General features: G+C 43.3%; 1 protein-coding gene across 1 annotated transcript; it reads right to left on the bottom strand.

Moving 5' to 3' along the window:
• Nucleotides 1-1,380: 1,380 nt before the first annotated feature.
• On the bottom strand, nucleotides 1,381-17,110 carry Lrit3 (leucine rich repeat, Ig-like and transmembrane domains 3). The gene is made up of 4 exons (XM_021157204.1): nucleotides 16,995-17,110; nucleotides 13,316-13,788; nucleotides 4,156-4,461; nucleotides 1,381-2,558 (listed from the first exon to the last, which is right to left on the bottom strand). The coding sequence occupies exons 1-4, from the start codon at nucleotides 17,108-17,110 to the stop codon at nucleotides 1,381-1,383; spliced, it is 2,073 nt and encodes a 690-aa protein (XP_021012863.1).
• Nucleotides 17,111-18,072: the final 962 nt, after the last annotated feature.

Here is an 18,072-nt window from a genome sequence, read left to right as displayed (position 1 = left end):
AGTATTTTTGAATCTAGGTTTGCCAGGGCTATTGTCCTCTTTCTCTTTGTGGCTTGCTTGCTAGCTTTCCTGTTTTACAACATCATTTCTTTTGTCGCTGTATCTTTCCCTGGTTTGGTATCAGCATGAAACTGGCTGTACAAAAGGACCTGGAGAGTGCTCCTCCTGTTTGTGTATTTTTTGTTTGTTTGTTTGTTTCTTGCTTTCCTTTGACCCATTCATCATACAGTAATGAATGAGGTGTCTAAGCTCAGCCCTGGCTGGTTATGCTAATGTTCTTTCAGTGTTCAAAATAGTCTCTCTTCTTACGTGCAGACTTTACCTGTCGTGAATATTTTCTTGTCAATTTATTTTAGGAACTGGATGTCCCTAAAAGTGTGACAAGCTTCTTAAACACCACGGGACAATTCTTTATACAGACGCCATGCGGGTAATACAAGGGAACCAGATGCCCACATCTATCCTCTGAGGGCATTGGGCACACATGTGGTCCTCAAATATATATTCAGGCAAAACACCGATCCATATAAAAATGAAAAAATAAAAATTAAGGAGGAAACCACTATACCTCAACAACAACAACAACAGCAAAGAAACCTCAAAGGCCTTTGCTTTACCAGAGAATAAATAATACACTGAAGACAGCTGAGCTTAGAGTCCTTTGGCTGCTGTGCATCTTCTGGCCTTTAAGGGAGAAATTTTAAAGGATGAAGAAAGAAAATGGCAATGAGATTAAGAGAAGAAAATGAAAGAAAGTAAAGAGGTTGTTCTTAACACATCATGAGACCCATACAGTCTATCAACTGTGTTAAATATAACCACTAACTCGATAGACATTTTGTGTTTGCTATGATCTTTTTGTACTAATTTTGAATGATATCTAACTGTAAATGATGAGAGAAAAACTATTTCTAGACACAAAATTCATTAGAATCTCACATGGACACACCAGGCCACGGCAGCCAATGTCCACAGCAAACCTTCGAAAGCACTTTGAACGTTCGGGGCCGTCAGCCCTGGCTGGTTATGCTAATGTTCTTTCAGTGTTCAAAATAGTCTCTCTTCTTACGTGCAGACTTTACCTGTCGTGAATATTTTCTTGTCAATTTATTTTAGGAACTGGATGTCCCTAAAAGTGTGACAAGCTTCTTAAACACCACGGGACAATTCTTTATACAGACGCCATGCGGGTAATACAAATTGGGACCACTTGTTGTTTTAGTTGAGACATTTCCCAACTAGAAAATCTTAAACACGTCAAAAAATACCCCATTGGTGATCCTCACAGATCACATGGAAGTCTGTCCAAAAGTCACAGAGGCTCTACGGTGGCCTTCGCTCCTGAGCTTCTTTCTTCACGTTCATCTCGCCTGCAAAGCCTCAGCCATAATACTCCGTCCTACAGTCATCGCTCTTAAGATTCATCTGGGAGTCCACACTTGACCGGGAGCATAGCAGCATCCTCTCGCCATCATCTCTGTGCCTCCGTGTCCAGAGCTCCCCTATACTCTGTGACCTGGGTGACAGGGTCTCAAATTGGATATATGTCTCTTTTGACAAATCCTCTTCCCAGAAAGGGTCCGATGTGCATTGCAGTTTGCAGACTTTATATAATAAGAAACAAATTAGGGGCACGACTATAACACAGGCAGTACTGGTCACCACGAGGAGCAATGACCACTGGGAACCACGCCCCTCTACACTGTTGGTAGAAAAGGTGATACACAGATCCTCCCGGGGACCCACTCCTTTTGGACAGACACATGCCACATACTGACTGCCGGGCTCTAGGCCATTTATGGTTGCCTGGTTCTTGCCATAGTCGTCTGCATTCACTAACAACAGGTCCTTCTCACCGTACTTAGAATACAGCACAGTCACAGCGGACTCTTGTGTGCTGCTGCTGCTGCTGCTGCTGCTGCTGCTGCTGCTGCTGTTCCACTTCAGAGTCACACTCACGTCGGTTTCGCGGGCCACCCTGAGGTCTTTGATAGTGACGTTTGTTTCCATTGGTGCTGCCTGATCCAACAATGCCAACTCTTCTTTCTTACTTGCGCTGAGTGGAGGAAACTTCCTTCCGTTCTTCTCTAGTTCCACATTGCTTTTCCTTCCGGGGTGGAGCAGGGGTGGCTGGTGGCTAGTCCTGGCGGTGCGTCCTGAAATGCTGGTTTGTACACTGGTGGTCACAAAAGCAGCTGAGAAGATGGGAGGCAAGGAGGAGGGAGGAGGGGACAACGTAGATGTAGAGAGAGCCGCTGAGGGGGTGGGGTAGGAAGAAGCAGAAGTGAGCCCGGGTGATAACCAGGATTTAGATGGAGGTGTTGATCCTCCTAATCCCGGCTGGGGATGCTGCTCAGGGGGCTCTCCAGGGCTTCTTTCTGAACTGTCTGGTGATAGGGTGGTCGTAACACCACCAACAACTGTCACAGTAACCACAGCTTCCGACATCCCTGCCAGATTTTTGGCTTTACATCTGTAATCCCCAGCATCCTTGTGAGAGATGCCGGTCAAGCTTATGATAGACCATCTGACGCCTTCTCCTGGTGACTCCTGAATTACTAGAAGAAAACAAATGTGTACATATGAAGTCTAGGACCTGACAAGTACTGCGAAGTCTGCCTGTTTAAAAAAGAACCGTTTGAAAGTGTGTGTTGAGGGGGCCGGGGGACGGGTGTGGAAACCAGGAGATCTGGGCCACAGTAAACTTTTGTCTTCCAAGCAGCATGAACTGGTCTACAAGGTGACTGGTACACACAGACCGGTGCCTCTGCGTTTGTCAAACAAGAGGACAAGAAAAACTAATCTTAAAAGCTGCCTCTCAGTCTTGATTGTGGCTCTATAAAATGTTTATTGTAAGACTTTATTTAACTCTCAAAAAATTTTTTTTTCGCTGTAATTAAATGCCATACTTAGAAGGAACAGAATGTCATTTTCTGGCATAGAGGAGTTATAACTTTTATTTTAAATCATTTATCCCATATTAAACTCAGATAAATTAGAAAATTATAAGCCCCCCCCCCCCGTTTACAGAGTAACATATAAAATATGTAGAAAGTGGCCTTATTTCTTTGCTAAATATTACTTTTTTTCCTTATCTGAACCCAAGACAGAAGTTTCCTAAAGAAGAATATTACAGAAAGCAGGGTTCCAGCAGCCCAGATGTGAACTTAAACTTTGGGAACTTCAACTGTGGGTTGCCTGCCAGCAATCTATAGGAATAGTAGACATTCACTTCTTTATTCCATCAAGTTTAATTTTTAAAACTAAATTTTAATTTTATTTTTGAAGAGTCCCAAAACTATATCCTTCTGGTTATGAGGCAATCTCTGCTTAACTGGGCCGAAGCCTGGGCTTGACCTTCTCAGGCTTGAAAATATCTAAATAATTACTAAATAATTTCTAAAAAGTATCTAAAAGTATCTTTGTCCTGTGGTAAGCTCTCAGTGTAATTAGTATTTAAATAATGGTTCAAAAGTTGTGTGCAAGACTTTGAACATGTGTCTTAGGTTTTACACTTTAAAGCGAGCGTATCCAAGATAACTGAACAAGACAAAAGTCTCAGTGGCACTCATGTGTTTACGTCACACAAAATATTTACCTGAGCAAAGAAAATGACTTGATTATCTAATTATTTTCTAGGTATTTATATAAAGTAAGAAAATACTAATCAATAAAATGCACTGTTGAGCTGGGCGTGGTGGCGCACGCCTTTAATCCCAGCACTTGGGAGGCAAAGGCAGGCGGATTTTTGAGTTCAAGGCCAGCCTGGTCTACAAAGTGAGTTCCAGGACAGCCAGGGCTATACAGAGAAACCCTGTCTTGAAAAAAAAAATGCACTGTTGAAATCCCTTGCGTCCTTAGAACTAGGAATATAATACAGAAAGCCCTGGGTTTTATTCCAAGCATTGAAATAAAATTTCTTTTGAATTTGTAGCTGAAGGTGTAACTTGGTGGTAGAGCACTTTCCTAGCATGTACAAGAAGGCCCTGGCTCCGTTACCACCACCCAAAACAAAGACATGACAACAACCCATGTCCTTGCATCCAATGATCTTGGTGTCATTACAAATTAACTAGCCATTTAAATTTGCACAAAAACCATGAGATGCAGGCCAGATTTTTGTAAACGTGTTTCACGCCCGAATACTAACTATACCTGTATAGTTAACTGTGGAGCCGTCAGATCTGGTCCATGTCAGCTGTGGGGTGGGGTGACCCTTGGCATCACATCTCAGCAGAACATTACTACCCAGAGCAGATGTGATTTTGGTAGCCGACATCATCACCGATGGCTTCAGACACTTTTCCAACTCTACCTTCTGGAACAAGATTCCTTGGAAGCGCTCGGGTTCACTGCAGATCATCAGAGGATCAAGAAGAACAAGAGCGTGGTCGGTGACTTTCGACAGCTCGATCACCTTGGAAATGTGACAGTCACAGAACCAAGGGTTGTCCTGCAAACCTAAAGCACAGAAAGAAAAGGGATGACAGTAAGGGTCAACCTGAGAAGTAAGTTTGCAGCACAGCTTGTCTTGTGACAGAAGATTGCCACATGATCTCTCTCATAAATGAAGGTCTGGGAGGAAAGATACAGTCACCGGCATGTCAAAAGCCAGCCATCTCAAAGAGTATATCCCCTTCCAGTTGTCAATGCTCAGCCCTAGTACTTCCCCCACACTATACACTTGTTCTACATTTGGTTGATTGCTTCTCTTGTGTTAATTTAGTTCCCAAATTACACGGGAATTCACACATCTGTGTGTGAGACGAGACCTGAGAGTCCCTGCCCCCAGCTAGTTCTAATCGGTAAAGTTGCCCGAGGCTAGTGGCTGCCCGAGGCTAGTGGCTGGGAGACCGAGGCAGGACTGTAGATTTCCTGGGCAAGGGAACAATGGGAAGAAGAGGATTAGGATGGAGGCTTGAACCTGCGGAAGACAGAGAATCAGCCATGTAAGAGATGGGGAAGAATAGCCCCAGGGGCCTCTCCCCAGCTTGGGTCTGGGTAGCAAAGATGGAATATAGGTTTTAGTAAGTAATGATTCAGGAGTATTGGAGGGGGGATATTAGCTATGTGGATATTTGAGAATAGGCCAGCCATTGTGTTTGCACGAGCGCATGTGTGTGTGTGTGTGTGTGTACAAATGTGTGCATATGTGTGTGTATAAATGTGTGTGTATGTGTGTGTGTATAAATGTGTGCATATGTATAAATGTGTGTGTATGTGTGTGTATAAATGTGTGTGTGTACTGGCTGGTTTCATGTGTCAACTTGACACAAGCTGGAGTTATCACAGAGAAAGGAGTTTCAGTTAGGGAAGTGCCTCCATGAGATCCAACTGTGGGACATTTTCTCAATTAATGCTCAAGGGGGAAGGGCCCCTTGTGGGTGGGACTATCCCTGGGCTGGTAGTCTTGTGTTCTATAAGAGAGCAGGCTGAGCAAACCAGGGGAAACAAGCCAGTAAAGAACACCCCCCCCACCCCCCCCCCCGTGGCCTCGGCATCAGCTCCTGCTTCCTGACCTGCTTGAGTTCCAGTCCTGACTTCCTTGGTGATGAACAGCAGTATGGAAGTGTAAGCCGAATAAACCCTTTCCTCCCCAACTTGCTTCTTGGTCATGATGTTTGTGCAGGAATAGAAACCCTGTCTAAGACACTGTGTGTGTGTCTTTCATTCGAGAATCCAGAGTACTTTGGTGGGTGGTGAGGAATGCAGGTTGCTGCCAGTGGGGCAATTTGAGTAGAGCTAATTAATTAATTAATGCTTCATATACTAACCTTTATTCTCATTTAATCCCAACAATCCTGAAGAAGCTGAAGCACAGAAGGGCTAAAACCTTGACCAACATCACATAGCTAGTATTGGAGTATATATATGTATGTATGTATATATGTGTGTGTGTATGTGTATTTTTACTTATTCACTTATATCCCACTCACTGCCCACCTCCTAGTCATTGAACCCAGGTACCACAGAATGCCATAAATACAGGATAGATTCACACAGTCCTGGAGTACTCAGAGATACCTTCCAGCCCATCACAGGGTGCTAGGAACTGCCTAGCACAGCCTGGAATGTGTCATGGGTTTATATAACTGGAAGACAAATTGAGATAAAATGAGGCTTGTGAAAGCAGAGTCAGCAATTGGAGGAGATACGACCAGAAAGTGATTTGCATGGATGCCATATATGGTGGCCACCAAGGTGACATGCTGAATCTCAGCACAAGAGGGACCGACAGCAAGCAACGTACAGGCTGAAGGTTTCCACCTGCGAGTACCCCCGTGTCTACCTCAGCTTCGGGGGCTGAGCTGACATCATTTGACCCTCCAGGAGCCTGTCATTGAGAGCTTAAAGGAAAGTGATTTACAGTTCCCAGGGGAGAAAAGGAAGATCCTTGCTGTGGAATGGCAGGAGTGTTAGTGGCACTGTTGTCGGGTTAAGTGTGAAGAGGAGAACGCATGCTTCTGTTGCAGACTGTTCTCTACTTAAGGGAATACCCATGCCAACCACAGAGTGGATGCTGGGCACAGAGCTGCTTGCAGCTAATGGTGGCTGCAGCTGCAGAACCATTCAGTGTGAAATAACCAAAGATGCTGGGCTCATGCCCAGCCTCTTCAGAATTACCAGTCGAAGAAAGGCATTCGCAGCAAAACAACCCATAGTGAGGCTTTGAAAGTCTTGGAGGAACCAAAGGTGGTTCTTTAGAATATGCAGTAGGGCAAGTGTCTCTCTAGAGATGCTGCCCTCTAACCAACAGCTTCTCCGCAAGCTTGAGACAAGGGCTGGCCTTGGAGATTTGTAGTTACAGCTTTTGCTGACAGCCTGGGATCTGAGCTGAGAAGAAAATGGAGAACTGTGGTTTAAGGAATTCTAACAGTGCTGGACACAGAGCTGTCCATTTGCAGGGTATATATTCTCTCTTCTGCCTGCCGGTACTGTAACGGCAGGTCACGGGGCTCATTTTCCTGCCAGGACTGGTTACTTTTTAATCTCCTATTTGAGAAGTTTGTTTTTCTCCTATGAGTAACCTGGAATCCTTTCCTCTTACATTAAATCCTGTGAATCTATGAGTAGTTCTCTAATTATTGCTAATTTGTACTCTTTTCTTTTGAATATTGGTTCCTTCACCTGGCTGCAGACTTCTTGGTTTACTGTTTTCGTTTTTCTTTCTTTCTTCTATTGAATAACTAAGTTTGGGTATGAAACCTAGTATCTAGGCTGAAATTCCCATTCTAGAAAGCTCCACAACGTTAGATAGATGCTACAACCTCTTCTAGAATGTACATAAGGGCAGATACTCTGCCACAGATTTACAAAAATGTTAATTTACTAATCCTTGTAAGCTACCTGACAAAGGATGATTTGTGATAAAAATATCTGTAAACTTTAACCATCGTTCCTAAACATAATAAACCCATTATTGATATAGTCAAAGTTTCAAATTATGAATAAGCAATAAACACAGAAATGTCATTGGTATACACAGATTCTCTCTTCTCTAATCCACACTTTCTTGCTATTGGTAGAGGTTAAACTCAGCATGTCCCTAACAGCCCACGAATACAATCGAGTTTCAACCTCACTTCATTCCTAGATGGCTGGATATTTATTCACAGTTGTAAATACCAGCTGATTTGACATACTAAGGGCAGGTTTAAATATGGGGTGGGAGATGAATTGAGATGGGGAGGAAATGGCACCTTCACCAGCCCTACCATGTGTGGGTTCTAAACAGGACTGGGAAGCCTAATGGAACAGCCTTCTGAGCCCCTGCTTCCTCATCTTCTCTCTGAGGAGAAAACTGAGAAATCTCCAGAGCTCCCTCACTCCAGAAATAACATTTTGTCAGTCTATAAAATAACAATAATAATCACAGATTGGAGGAAATTTAAGATTGATCTGCAAATTAGCACAATAATCAGTTACCATCCGTCCAAAGCAGAATAGTATGGTAGAGTACCTGATCTGTAGCATTTTTAATCTATCAGTTAAGGTCGGAAAGGTGCCTATTCATAGAAACACCTTGGGCCAGGTGTGGCGGTGCACACTTTTAATCCCAGTACTCAGGAGGTAAAGGAAGACAGCTCTCACTGTGAGTTCAATACTACCTGGTCTATATAGCAAGTTCTAGGCCAGCCAGGGCTAAACAGTGAGGCCCTGTCTCTAATTAATGAATTAGTTTTAATAAATATTGGTTCATGAAAAACTGCATTAAAGGGTCACAGAATTAGGAAGGTTGAGAACCACTGCTCTGAAATGATCCTTCTGCATTAGCCTGTACAAATACCATGCCAAACCAGACCCAACACCTTTCATATAAGACCTGAAACTATGAAGCTACCAGAGGAAATATGTCAATATACAGGCATAAACAATGAATTTCTGAATCAAATTCCAACACCTCAAAATGTAATAGCAAGAATTGGCAAATGGATTGCATCAAATTAAAAGGCTCTGCACAGCACAGGAAGCAACTAGCAACAAAAGACAACCAGCTGGCGGAATGAGGGAAAATTCTACCCAGCCACTTACCCAACATGGGATTAAAAACCAGAACTCATGAAGAACTCAAAGAATTAAACAGCACGAGCACAGATAATCTGATAAATAAACCAGCAAATGATCTGAACAGACACTTTTCAAAGAAGTATAAATGGTCAATAAACATACAAAAATATGTAATAGCCTTAGACATGATAGAAATGCAGATTGAAATTGATATTCCATCTCACTGCAGTCAGAATGGCTAACATTAAGAAACCAAAGAACTTAGATGTAGCTCTGGTAACGGAAGCCTTGTCTAGCTTGCTGACCATGCTTGCCACCCCAAGTTCAGTTCCCAGTATGAGGAATGATGGAAGGGAAGACGTGAGGGAGAAAGGGAGGGGAGGGGAGGTAGCTTGAATTGAAACAGCTCCATAGACTCATGTGTTTGAACACCTGACCTATAGGAAGTGGCACTATTAGTAGGTGTGGCCTTATTGGAGTGGGTGTGGCCATCTTGGAAGAAATGTGTCACTGTGGAGGTAGGTTTTGAAGTATCCTATGTTCAAGCCGTGCCCAACAGATCAAAGTCAGCATTTTCTATAATAGTTAATATGTGCAGAATATTTTCCTTGGACAATTCCTTGATTGGTAACGCTGGATTTTCTTTTCACTAACACTTTCCCATGTGACAAATACTGCATTTGTTAAGAACTACAAAAGCACCAGAATTTTACGCCAATTCCAGATGAGTTTGTCCAGGGTTTTACTATTTTTCCACACTGGGAACCAAGCCTTGAGAAACCTCAGTCCTGGCCAAGCCAGCCTGCCTCAGTTGTATGGCTCTTTGACCAGAGTAGGAATGAAAGTCACAGCCATGGAGGAAATAGTTATCTTTGTTATACTGGCGGTGAACACACCCAACTTTTGATCCGGGAGGAGTCTTATCTCTAACATACTAAGATTTTTCTTTAACAAAAATCTTCACCAACATAGTGCAGAATAGACAGGAGCATAGCTTCACCTGTGCTCGCAGACATCTGGAAAGTGGAGCACAGGAAACTGCTGGATAAGAACACTAAGCAGCCTCAGGTTCTCACAGCAGCGTGAGGTGAGTAACAGCAGAGCGGTCCTTCTTCTCAAGAAAGGAAGTCTAAACCGGACGTGGTAGCACACTCCTTTAATCCCAGCACCCGGGAGCCAGGATACACAACTGGGCAGGCAGGATTTGAACTCAAGTGTCCGGATCTTAAAGCATCCAGCAGGCTACGTTGTTGTGACTCACATCATGCTCAGTTCTTTGCCACACTCAGCTCTTTGCCACCTTGGGAAGATAATGGTTTTTATTTCTCTTGCGTAAGTTCCTAAAGTCAACACTGCTGTGTTAAAGAATGACTGAGTGTGTAAGTTTTAAAGAAACTGCTCATTTTCCAAAGTGGGTACATAGCATGACTCCTTGCCTTGGCCCATACCAGAGGAGGCTAAAGCACAAAGTGATTACCTCTTTGATTTCTTAAGTCTCTTAGAGTCCTGACTAACCCTACTTTTCTTTAGCCTCCTAATCTAGTAAGCCTTCTAGGACAGAGTTCATCTTTGTTACCTAAAAGCATCCACACCATTGGGTGGTGGCTCTAAGTGTTATTATCTGTAAATAAAACTTCGAAAGTAGCAACAGCTGTCTGAAGTACAAGCATCTATACAGGGAAACATTCAAGAATTAGAACATTAACAGTTCCATTCGTACTTTAAAACAATTATTAAAATGTGTCAGCTATGAAAAAATTAAAAATCAGTCCTCCTGGTTATTTATAAAAGTTACATAAACCAAGAGGAAAGATTTTTTTTAATTCCTCAAAAACACGAAGCCTATTTGTTCCAATCTTGAAGTGTCTATAAGGTCAAAGGTGCAGAATTTAAGATGGGAATTAAAAATAGTTATATGAGAACCAACCAAGTCCATTGGTCCACCTGGTGTTTTTCCTCATGGGGACAAAGGTACAAAAACGTTGCTAAGTAAGGTTAAACTATTACTTGCATTCTTTGGAGGAAATACACAAGCCACAGTCAGAGTGATTTACATTCATTTCTTCATGACTGTTCTTGAATGGGGCCACTGAGTGCTGCTTTACCCCGTCTCAGAGAGAAACTCAGTATTGCTCATGCGTCAGAATCGTTGGATTAAATTGGCTATTTCTGTGTGCGTTTGGAAAGTCAGAAACAGATCCTTGTACAAAGTTTATTTTGCAAACCGTAACCCTTCAAAGCAAGGGCGAGCCCTCGCTTAGCTTTGTGGAGACTGCGGTGAGCGATGGGAAAGGGAAGCCTCTTCAACAAATGATGCCCCTGCCTTGCGCTTATGTGGAGCCTCTTCTGAGGTGAGTCATAGTTATAAGCAGGGAAGATGAGGACATAATGCTGAAAGCTGAATTTAAAAGACTCGGCCTAGAAAGAAGCAGTCTCTCTGTAATCTTGTGGTGCGGAGATATTTTTTTAAATGGATCCCAGGAAGCTCTAAGAGTAAAATAGTAAGTCACCTGCCATCAATTTTTAAATATTTCTTGCCAAATACACTACGTAGAAGTGAATGGGTCAGCCAGAATCAAAGTGTTTATAATTCACAGAATTGATTAAAGAGATATATCCAGGAGTAAAGACCAATGGAAAATGACCCTTCAGAACAGGCAAAATACCTGGACAGAGAGTTCATGACTGGGGAGAAAAAACAGCAACCTGGCTGACATCATTAGTCACTGAGGCAAAGCAAAATGGTTCGGCTACTTGATTGGTCTGCTGACTCCCCAGAAGGGCCGAAACGAAGGCTCAACATTATGAAGTATTCAGGATGACACAGAACAACCAGGCTGTCACACAGGGCCAAGGCAAGGCGTAATGCTACGTATCCACTTTGGAAAATGAGCAGTTTCTTTAAGACTTACACACCCAGCCATTCTTTAACACTGCATGCAGTGTTGACCTTAGGAACTTATGCAAGAGAAATAAAAATATGCACCACATACACCATACAGTACAGAGAAATGGATAAAACCGTTATGTGGGAGTATTTAACACTGTATGAGCACATTTAAAGTCATAAAAGCCCCGAACTGGGAAGAGTGAAGGTGCCCAACGAGAAAGAGGCTGAACAGCTGGTTCATACAGTGACGTTCTGCAATACGGCACCGCTGACAGGTGACACAAATGTCAGCCTCAGAACATGCTGCTGACGGACAGAAGCCAGGCGCCAGCACGTGTGTCTCAGGACTTGCCATTCCTGTAGCATGCTAGGGCAGGAGATGGAAATCAACGTAGCAGCGCCACAATGTGAGACACCATCTTGTGTCACTGGCACAGGAGATCAAAAGCATAGCCATTTCAAGTGATGGAATGAATATCCTCCATCTTGATGACGGTATCATTTTCAAGGGCATGCTTTGGTAAGAATTTACCGAATTGTATACTTCAGATGTTGCATTTCACAACGTACAAACTATGTGTCAGCCCCTCCATTAAAACAAAATGTATAGGGAGGGTATAGGGGACTTTTGGGATAGCATTTGAAATGTAAATGAAGAAAATACCTAATAAAAATTGGAAATAGCTGCCTCCTTCCCAGCTATAAAAGAGGGGGTGATAATTACAGACCATCGCCCCAGGCTGTTGTGACCTGGCAAGAAGTCAGGGTATATCCATAGATTTTGGGAAATGGTTGTTGAACTAAATTAATGCCTTTGGGCAATTCTGTGAAAACATTCGGGCTGAAACTGCCCTTTGGGCAAATTCCACTATGTTTACAAGTGAGCAAATTTGGGTACCAATTAAAAGAAACACTGAAAAAACACCTAGTACTCTCTCCAACAATTCGGTTTTTCCTCTGAGGTTAAACAGTAGATGTCCTGACATACATGCCTGTGTTAAGCTCTGTAAATCTACCAATATTATGATTTTAAGCTTGAAGTCCATGACTCTAGTTTGGGGATTTATCCATACATTAAGATGTTCTAAGTTGGTGTTCTTACTCACCTAGATCAGAGAGAGCAACCCAAAGTTTGTCCCTACTACTTCTCTTTTAGTTAAAGACACAATCCAAGTGAGCCAACATTCCACACCACTTCACAGAGAAATGGGAGCGGGTATGGTTCTTGGGACCTAGACGACTACCCCAGCCCTAACTTCCCCACGGTGTGGTGAGTGAATCGGAGCGAATGGTGCCTTCTGTCTTTATCTGTAATATATTATAAAATGGTCTTTACCAAAACTATCACCCAAAACTGGAAGAATGGGCATACCTAGATTCTCCAACTTTTTTTTTTCCAAGACAGGGTTTTTACATGTAGCCCTGGTTGTCCTGGAACTCACTCTATAGAGAGATTTAATAAAAGTCATGGTACCCTGTCCTCCACTACTGAAGGACCAAGTAAAAGGTTGAAAACAGGACAGAGCAGTAGAGAGTAGCTGTGTGTACTTTGGTGTGATCATGTGAATGAAGCAGGCCGGCAAACTCTCTCAGATCAAGAGCAGCTTTCTCCACGTGCTTTCTACATGCTCACATGCACATATGTGCACTCACTTGCACATAGTGCACTCACATGTACATATGTGCACTCACATGCACATACGTGCGCTCACATGCCCATTATATATTATAGGAAACACAGCTTAGTAGGTGTAAAATAACTGAATTTAGAGGGTAGCTCAGTGACATATACTTACATATTTAGCAGGTGTAAGACCTCAGGTTAGATCCCCAGTGTTACACACACACACACACACCCTTAAAACTATGCATAACAAGGTACCTATACATAAGATATCCAGAAGCTTTCAAACTTACCAAGAATAATTCTTCTCCGTGGAAAGTCTGGGCTTCTAGAAGGCGTCACGGCTAAATGAGACCAGCTGTCTAGGAAGTCTGGTGGCAGTGTGGTCAGTCTGTTGCTCGACAAATCCAAGCAGGTGAGGTTCCTCAGATATCTGACCGCCTCGTTTGGCACACTGGCTATTCTGTTGTTGTGTAAGTCCAGCGTCCTCAGGTAGGGCATGTCCAGCAGAGACACCCAAGGGAAAGCGGTCAGAGAATTCCCATCCAAACGCAACTCGTGCAGCTGCCTCAGGTTATAGAAGCTACTGGTTTCTATGCTGGCCACTGAGTTGTACGCCAGCCAGAGGTACTGCAGCTCCACCAGGTAGTAGAAGGCCTCGGCAGGGAGCCTGCGTACCACAGTCTTCTCTATGCGAAGCTTCGCGGTGTCCACGGGGAAGTTTGCCGGGACTTCGTTCATATCCAGGTCATTACACAACACTAACCTGTCATCATAAGAGCAACACAAGAAGATCTATTCTCTGAGACTCAGTTTAAAGAAAGCCTCACATGAAACATGCATGTCTTTCTTTTTTTAAGATTTCTCTTTTTTTTTTTCAGGATTTATTTATTTATTTGATGTATTGTATATGAGTACACTGTAGCTGTTCAGATGGTTGTGAGCCTTCATGTGGTTGTTGAGAATTGAATTTAGGACCTCTGCTCACTCCTGTCAACCCTGCTCGCTCTGGCCCAAAGATTTATTTATTATTATATATAAGTACACTGTAGCTGTCTTCAGACACACCAGAAGAGGGCGTCAGATCTCATTATGGGTGGTTGTGAGCCACCAGGTGGTTGCTGGGATTTGAACTCAGGAAGTTCAGAAGAGAAGTCAGTGCTCTTACCCGCTGAGCCATCTTGCCAGCCTGGGCATGTCTTTCGTTCCCTATTGGCTTTTACATAATATCTGTTTAGCCTGGAAAACCTGTTTATCGGTAGTGTTAATGTTATGTCATCACTACCACCACCATCATCACCATCACCACCGCCACCATCATCTTCTCCTTCCTCACCATTACCATAATATGGCAACCATTTGACTGAACAGTACAAAATGGCCATTTTCATAGTTAAAATAGATGAAATATGAGCAACTTCATGGTGTCAATGGATATTTATAGAGGTTTTTCATGCTAGGCTTTAGAAACTCTGGTCACACCCATTTCTTTATTAGTCATCAAAGAGGCAGATAGTGGGTAACAGAATAAGGAAAGCTGAGCTCTTCCGCCTTCTCTGTGGCCAGGGACTGCCACTTCACCCGACTCATGGTCCTATTGTCATGTTTTCATCTTACAATTGACTTAAATGGAAGTAAAATCCTATGTCTTCCTGTCAGTGTTTGCTGCTGTTACCAACAACTGCTTAAACATCTGAAATCATCTGTGCCCACCAATGATAGATGCTATCTCCCTGACAACCAGCCTGTGGGATGCTACAGAACGACCTTTCCAGCCCACTCCTCTCCAACGCCAAAGTGAATCTCTTTAAAAACTGACTGATGTTAAAAGAATCCACTCAAAACCATAAACTGGGGCTCGGGGTGTACCTCCATTATAAAGTGCTTGCCTGGCGTGCTCCAATCCCTTTGTCAGCATAGCATAAACCAGGCAGGGTGCACACCTGTGGTCACATCAGTCAGGAGTCAGAGGCAGGAGGATCAACCAGTCAAGGTATCCTGAGGCATAGGGAATTCCAAGCTATCCCAGGTACATGAGAGCCTATTGATAAAATAAAATAATAAACGGATCCTTTTATGAGAGAAGCACTTATGAAGGAAACGGCAGGTGTCTATGCATTTCTTTCTGCCGAAGGACTAGACCGGAAACCAAACATACTCCTTTTGGCAGTCCTTAAACAAGTCATTCTCTGGACTTGTTTGTTAGCACGAATAAAATAAAGTAGGAAAAGAACCCGTCCCGAGGGTTTAAATATGAGGATTCTCAAATCTCACATTCCTCCCAGTTTCGAAACTACCTATTTATCCCCTACACCCATCTGAACTGCTCAATGTGAATAAGCAGTTTTGAAAAGAAAACAATGTTCAAATTATGATGCATAACAATAAAATGACCGTCAGGTAGACACTTCCCAGAGAGCCTGTGAATTTCACACAGCTAGCCCGCAATGCCCACAGGGGCAAGTAGGGTGGAGCCACAGGGCCCTGCCAATGGCACATCCTTCCTGTGGCTTTAGAAGACCCTGGGGAACCTCGGACTGTCTCTGAGGCACATTTACCACAAACCTCCGTGTCGCTCCACACCAGAATGATGGCAGCGACCACTCCTCAGGTAAGCATTTCAAAGCGCTGTCACAGGAAGAAGCTGGAGCCTCACCTGGATTGGCCCAGTGACTGAATCAGGGGTGCTGAGACCCAGGGTGACTACCCAGTCCCTGTGCGGTTTTGTTACCTCACTTACACATGACAGGTATTGAACTAGAGTCCTTGGAGATGACCTTTGCCCTGTGGTTTGGGTAGAACCCAGCATAATGGGGCCACCCTGGAGAAGAAAATATTCTAGCCATGTTTTTAGAGATCACTTGGCCTGGTCATCGAGTGCTGTAAATCTTTGGGATAACAGGTGCTAACCCGTGTTGTTTTCATTGCATCTTACTTCTCAGGGAATGTCTCAAAAAGGGTACCAGAGTTAGCTAAGTAAAAATATTCACAAATAAAATGTAATCGTATTATTATCGACATCAATATCATCACCACCACCATCACCATAACCAACATTATCACCATCTTCATCATCATCTCTGTGCTGGATATCAGATGCATGTCTTTAGACCTGTCCGGTGTGTGCTGTTCCATTGAGCAATATCTCAACCCTAGTTATTATTTGATTAAAGTTGTGTCATTCTTATATTAAACTTTGTTTCAGAGATTCGTTGTTTATTTCAACTAGCAAAGTCACAAGAATGCATTTATTTTATTTTATTTTATTTTATTAGTAAATACTCTCAAAAATACTCTCAAAAGAAACAGTCTATCATATCTGGCTAAGAAGAGCTCTGTTTTGTATTTGCCTAGGTGTAAAAGGATTCGTGTGTATCATTAACAAATTATAAATTTTACTATATTAAAGCAACATTGAGACTTAACAACTTCTGTGAGGGCCTACAATATCTGCGACAGGTCGTACTTTCCAGACATCTTTACTTTCATAAGTTAACCTCAGCGACTTCACTCTTGTCCTCCTACTACCAAGTTGTTAGTAATCCTCGGATGCAACGGGAAGCTCTAGAGCAGACAAGATCAACACACCCCGCAGCTCCTTCCCAGCCTCACTCTCTGTGCTTTCTGTAAGAAGCCTCCCTCCTGCCCCGCCCCCACATGGAACACGGTCTGCTCTCCCGAGAAGGGTATTGTGTGTACATAGGTATAACAAACATTTTTGTAGGACAGAAAGTGCTTTTGGAATTCAGAAACCTGTGTGAGGCTTCTGAGAGGTAAGTGTTGCCCATGATAAAAATAGTAAGACGGTGGACAACCAGCCCATAAAACTGAACCAAGTCTCACGAGGTTAAACTGCCTCTCACTTTTAACAAATAATTTGTTCTCATAAAATTAGGCTGATCCGTCTGGGTCCTTTATTTAAAAAGCCAGGACAATCGGAATACTTAGTAGGAAGGAGAGAGGCATACCTACCTTGATCCTGAGCCGTCGTGTCTGCCGTGATACTCACAGGAGCACTGAGAGGGGCAGGTTCCATTCACTCCTCCCAGGAAACTAAGCACAAGGCACAGGCAGGCCAAGAGCCACATAGCTCCAGAGTGGCTCTCTGAACAAAAGGTGAGGGCCAAAACAAGAGCATGGGGAAGCTACTGCGAATGCCTGCCACTGGCCAACGGCAGTTAGCATCAGCAGCTTAGCCGGATTAGCCCGAGATCTGAAGTTACTTAACCTTCAAGTGTCTTGCAGGGGATCAATCCACCCAGCCTTTGAATATGGCCTCAACCGAGTAACACACTTGCTAAGGGAAGTGAAAATCAAACCACCAGGACAATTTCAATAGGCGCCCATGTCTAAATTTGCAAGGAAACCCCGTATCAGGTACCTTCCCCATAGTTGGAACCTTAAAACGTTCCTATAGCTTAAAAAGATAACCGGTGTTACAAAGAGCTTGGTATCTTGGCTTATGCTAAGATTTTCAGTAGTTTATTTATACAAATATCGTTCCTTTTACTTTTTGCATCTTTACCAGAAAAAGTGACTTTAATTCAGATTTATGTCCAATAGAGTTACCAGTGATGCCCCGGACTGATCATCTCCCCCAAACCAAGTTAAGTGAGCCCTATGCTGTCGCCATAAGACTCCTCAGCCCACTCCTGGTGTGTCAGAGCTACTGCTCCAGTGAGAACCTGTCCTGAGTCTCTCCAGATCGCCTCAGTGTGCATAAATGTGCCCAAGAGCGTTCCTTTCTAATGAAGGCAATTGTCTCTGGTCAAAGCTATGTTTAATTCTGGGTCTGGGGTATCAAAACCCCTACTTAAGGATGAACTGAAGCCTGGGGTTGCAGCTCAGTTGGAGGAGTGCCTGCCTGGTATGGACAAAGCCTGGATCCTATCTCTAGCACCAAATAAAATGGTGTTTTATATGAGTGCCTGTAAGCTCGGCATTTAAGATGTGAAGGTAGGTGGATCAGATGTTGGAAGCCATCTTCAGTCCATAACAAGTCGGATACCAGTCTGATACATAGACACCTTCTGCAGGAGAATGGATGCCA

The sequence above is a fragment of the Mus caroli genome, unplaced genomic scaffold (assembly GCF_978045245.1).
Source record: "Mus caroli unplaced genomic scaffold, Mus_caroli_1 scaffold_3, whole genome shotgun sequence".
Classification (NCBI taxonomy): domain Eukaryota; kingdom Metazoa; phylum Chordata; class Mammalia; order Rodentia; family Muridae; genus Mus; species Mus caroli.
This window is presented reverse-complemented; position numbering and strand designations above follow the sequence as displayed.

What these genes read in the sequence shown, in the direction of transcription:
- Lrit3 (XM_021157204.1), bottom strand. Translation starts at nt 17,110, where the DNA reads ATGTGGCTCTTGGCCTGCCTGTGCCTTGTGCTTAGTTTCCTGGGAGGA. An exon ending in ACGGAGAAGAATTATTCTTG is followed by an intron (nt 4,462 to 13,315) that starts GTAAGTTTGAAA and finishes TCTGTGCTTTAG; the next exon opens with GTTTGCAGGACAACCCTTGG. An exon ending in CTCCACAGTTAACTATACAG is followed by an intron (nt 2,559 to 4,155) that starts GTATAGTTAGTA and finishes GTTTTCTTCTAG; the next exon opens with TAATTCAGGAGTCACCAGGA.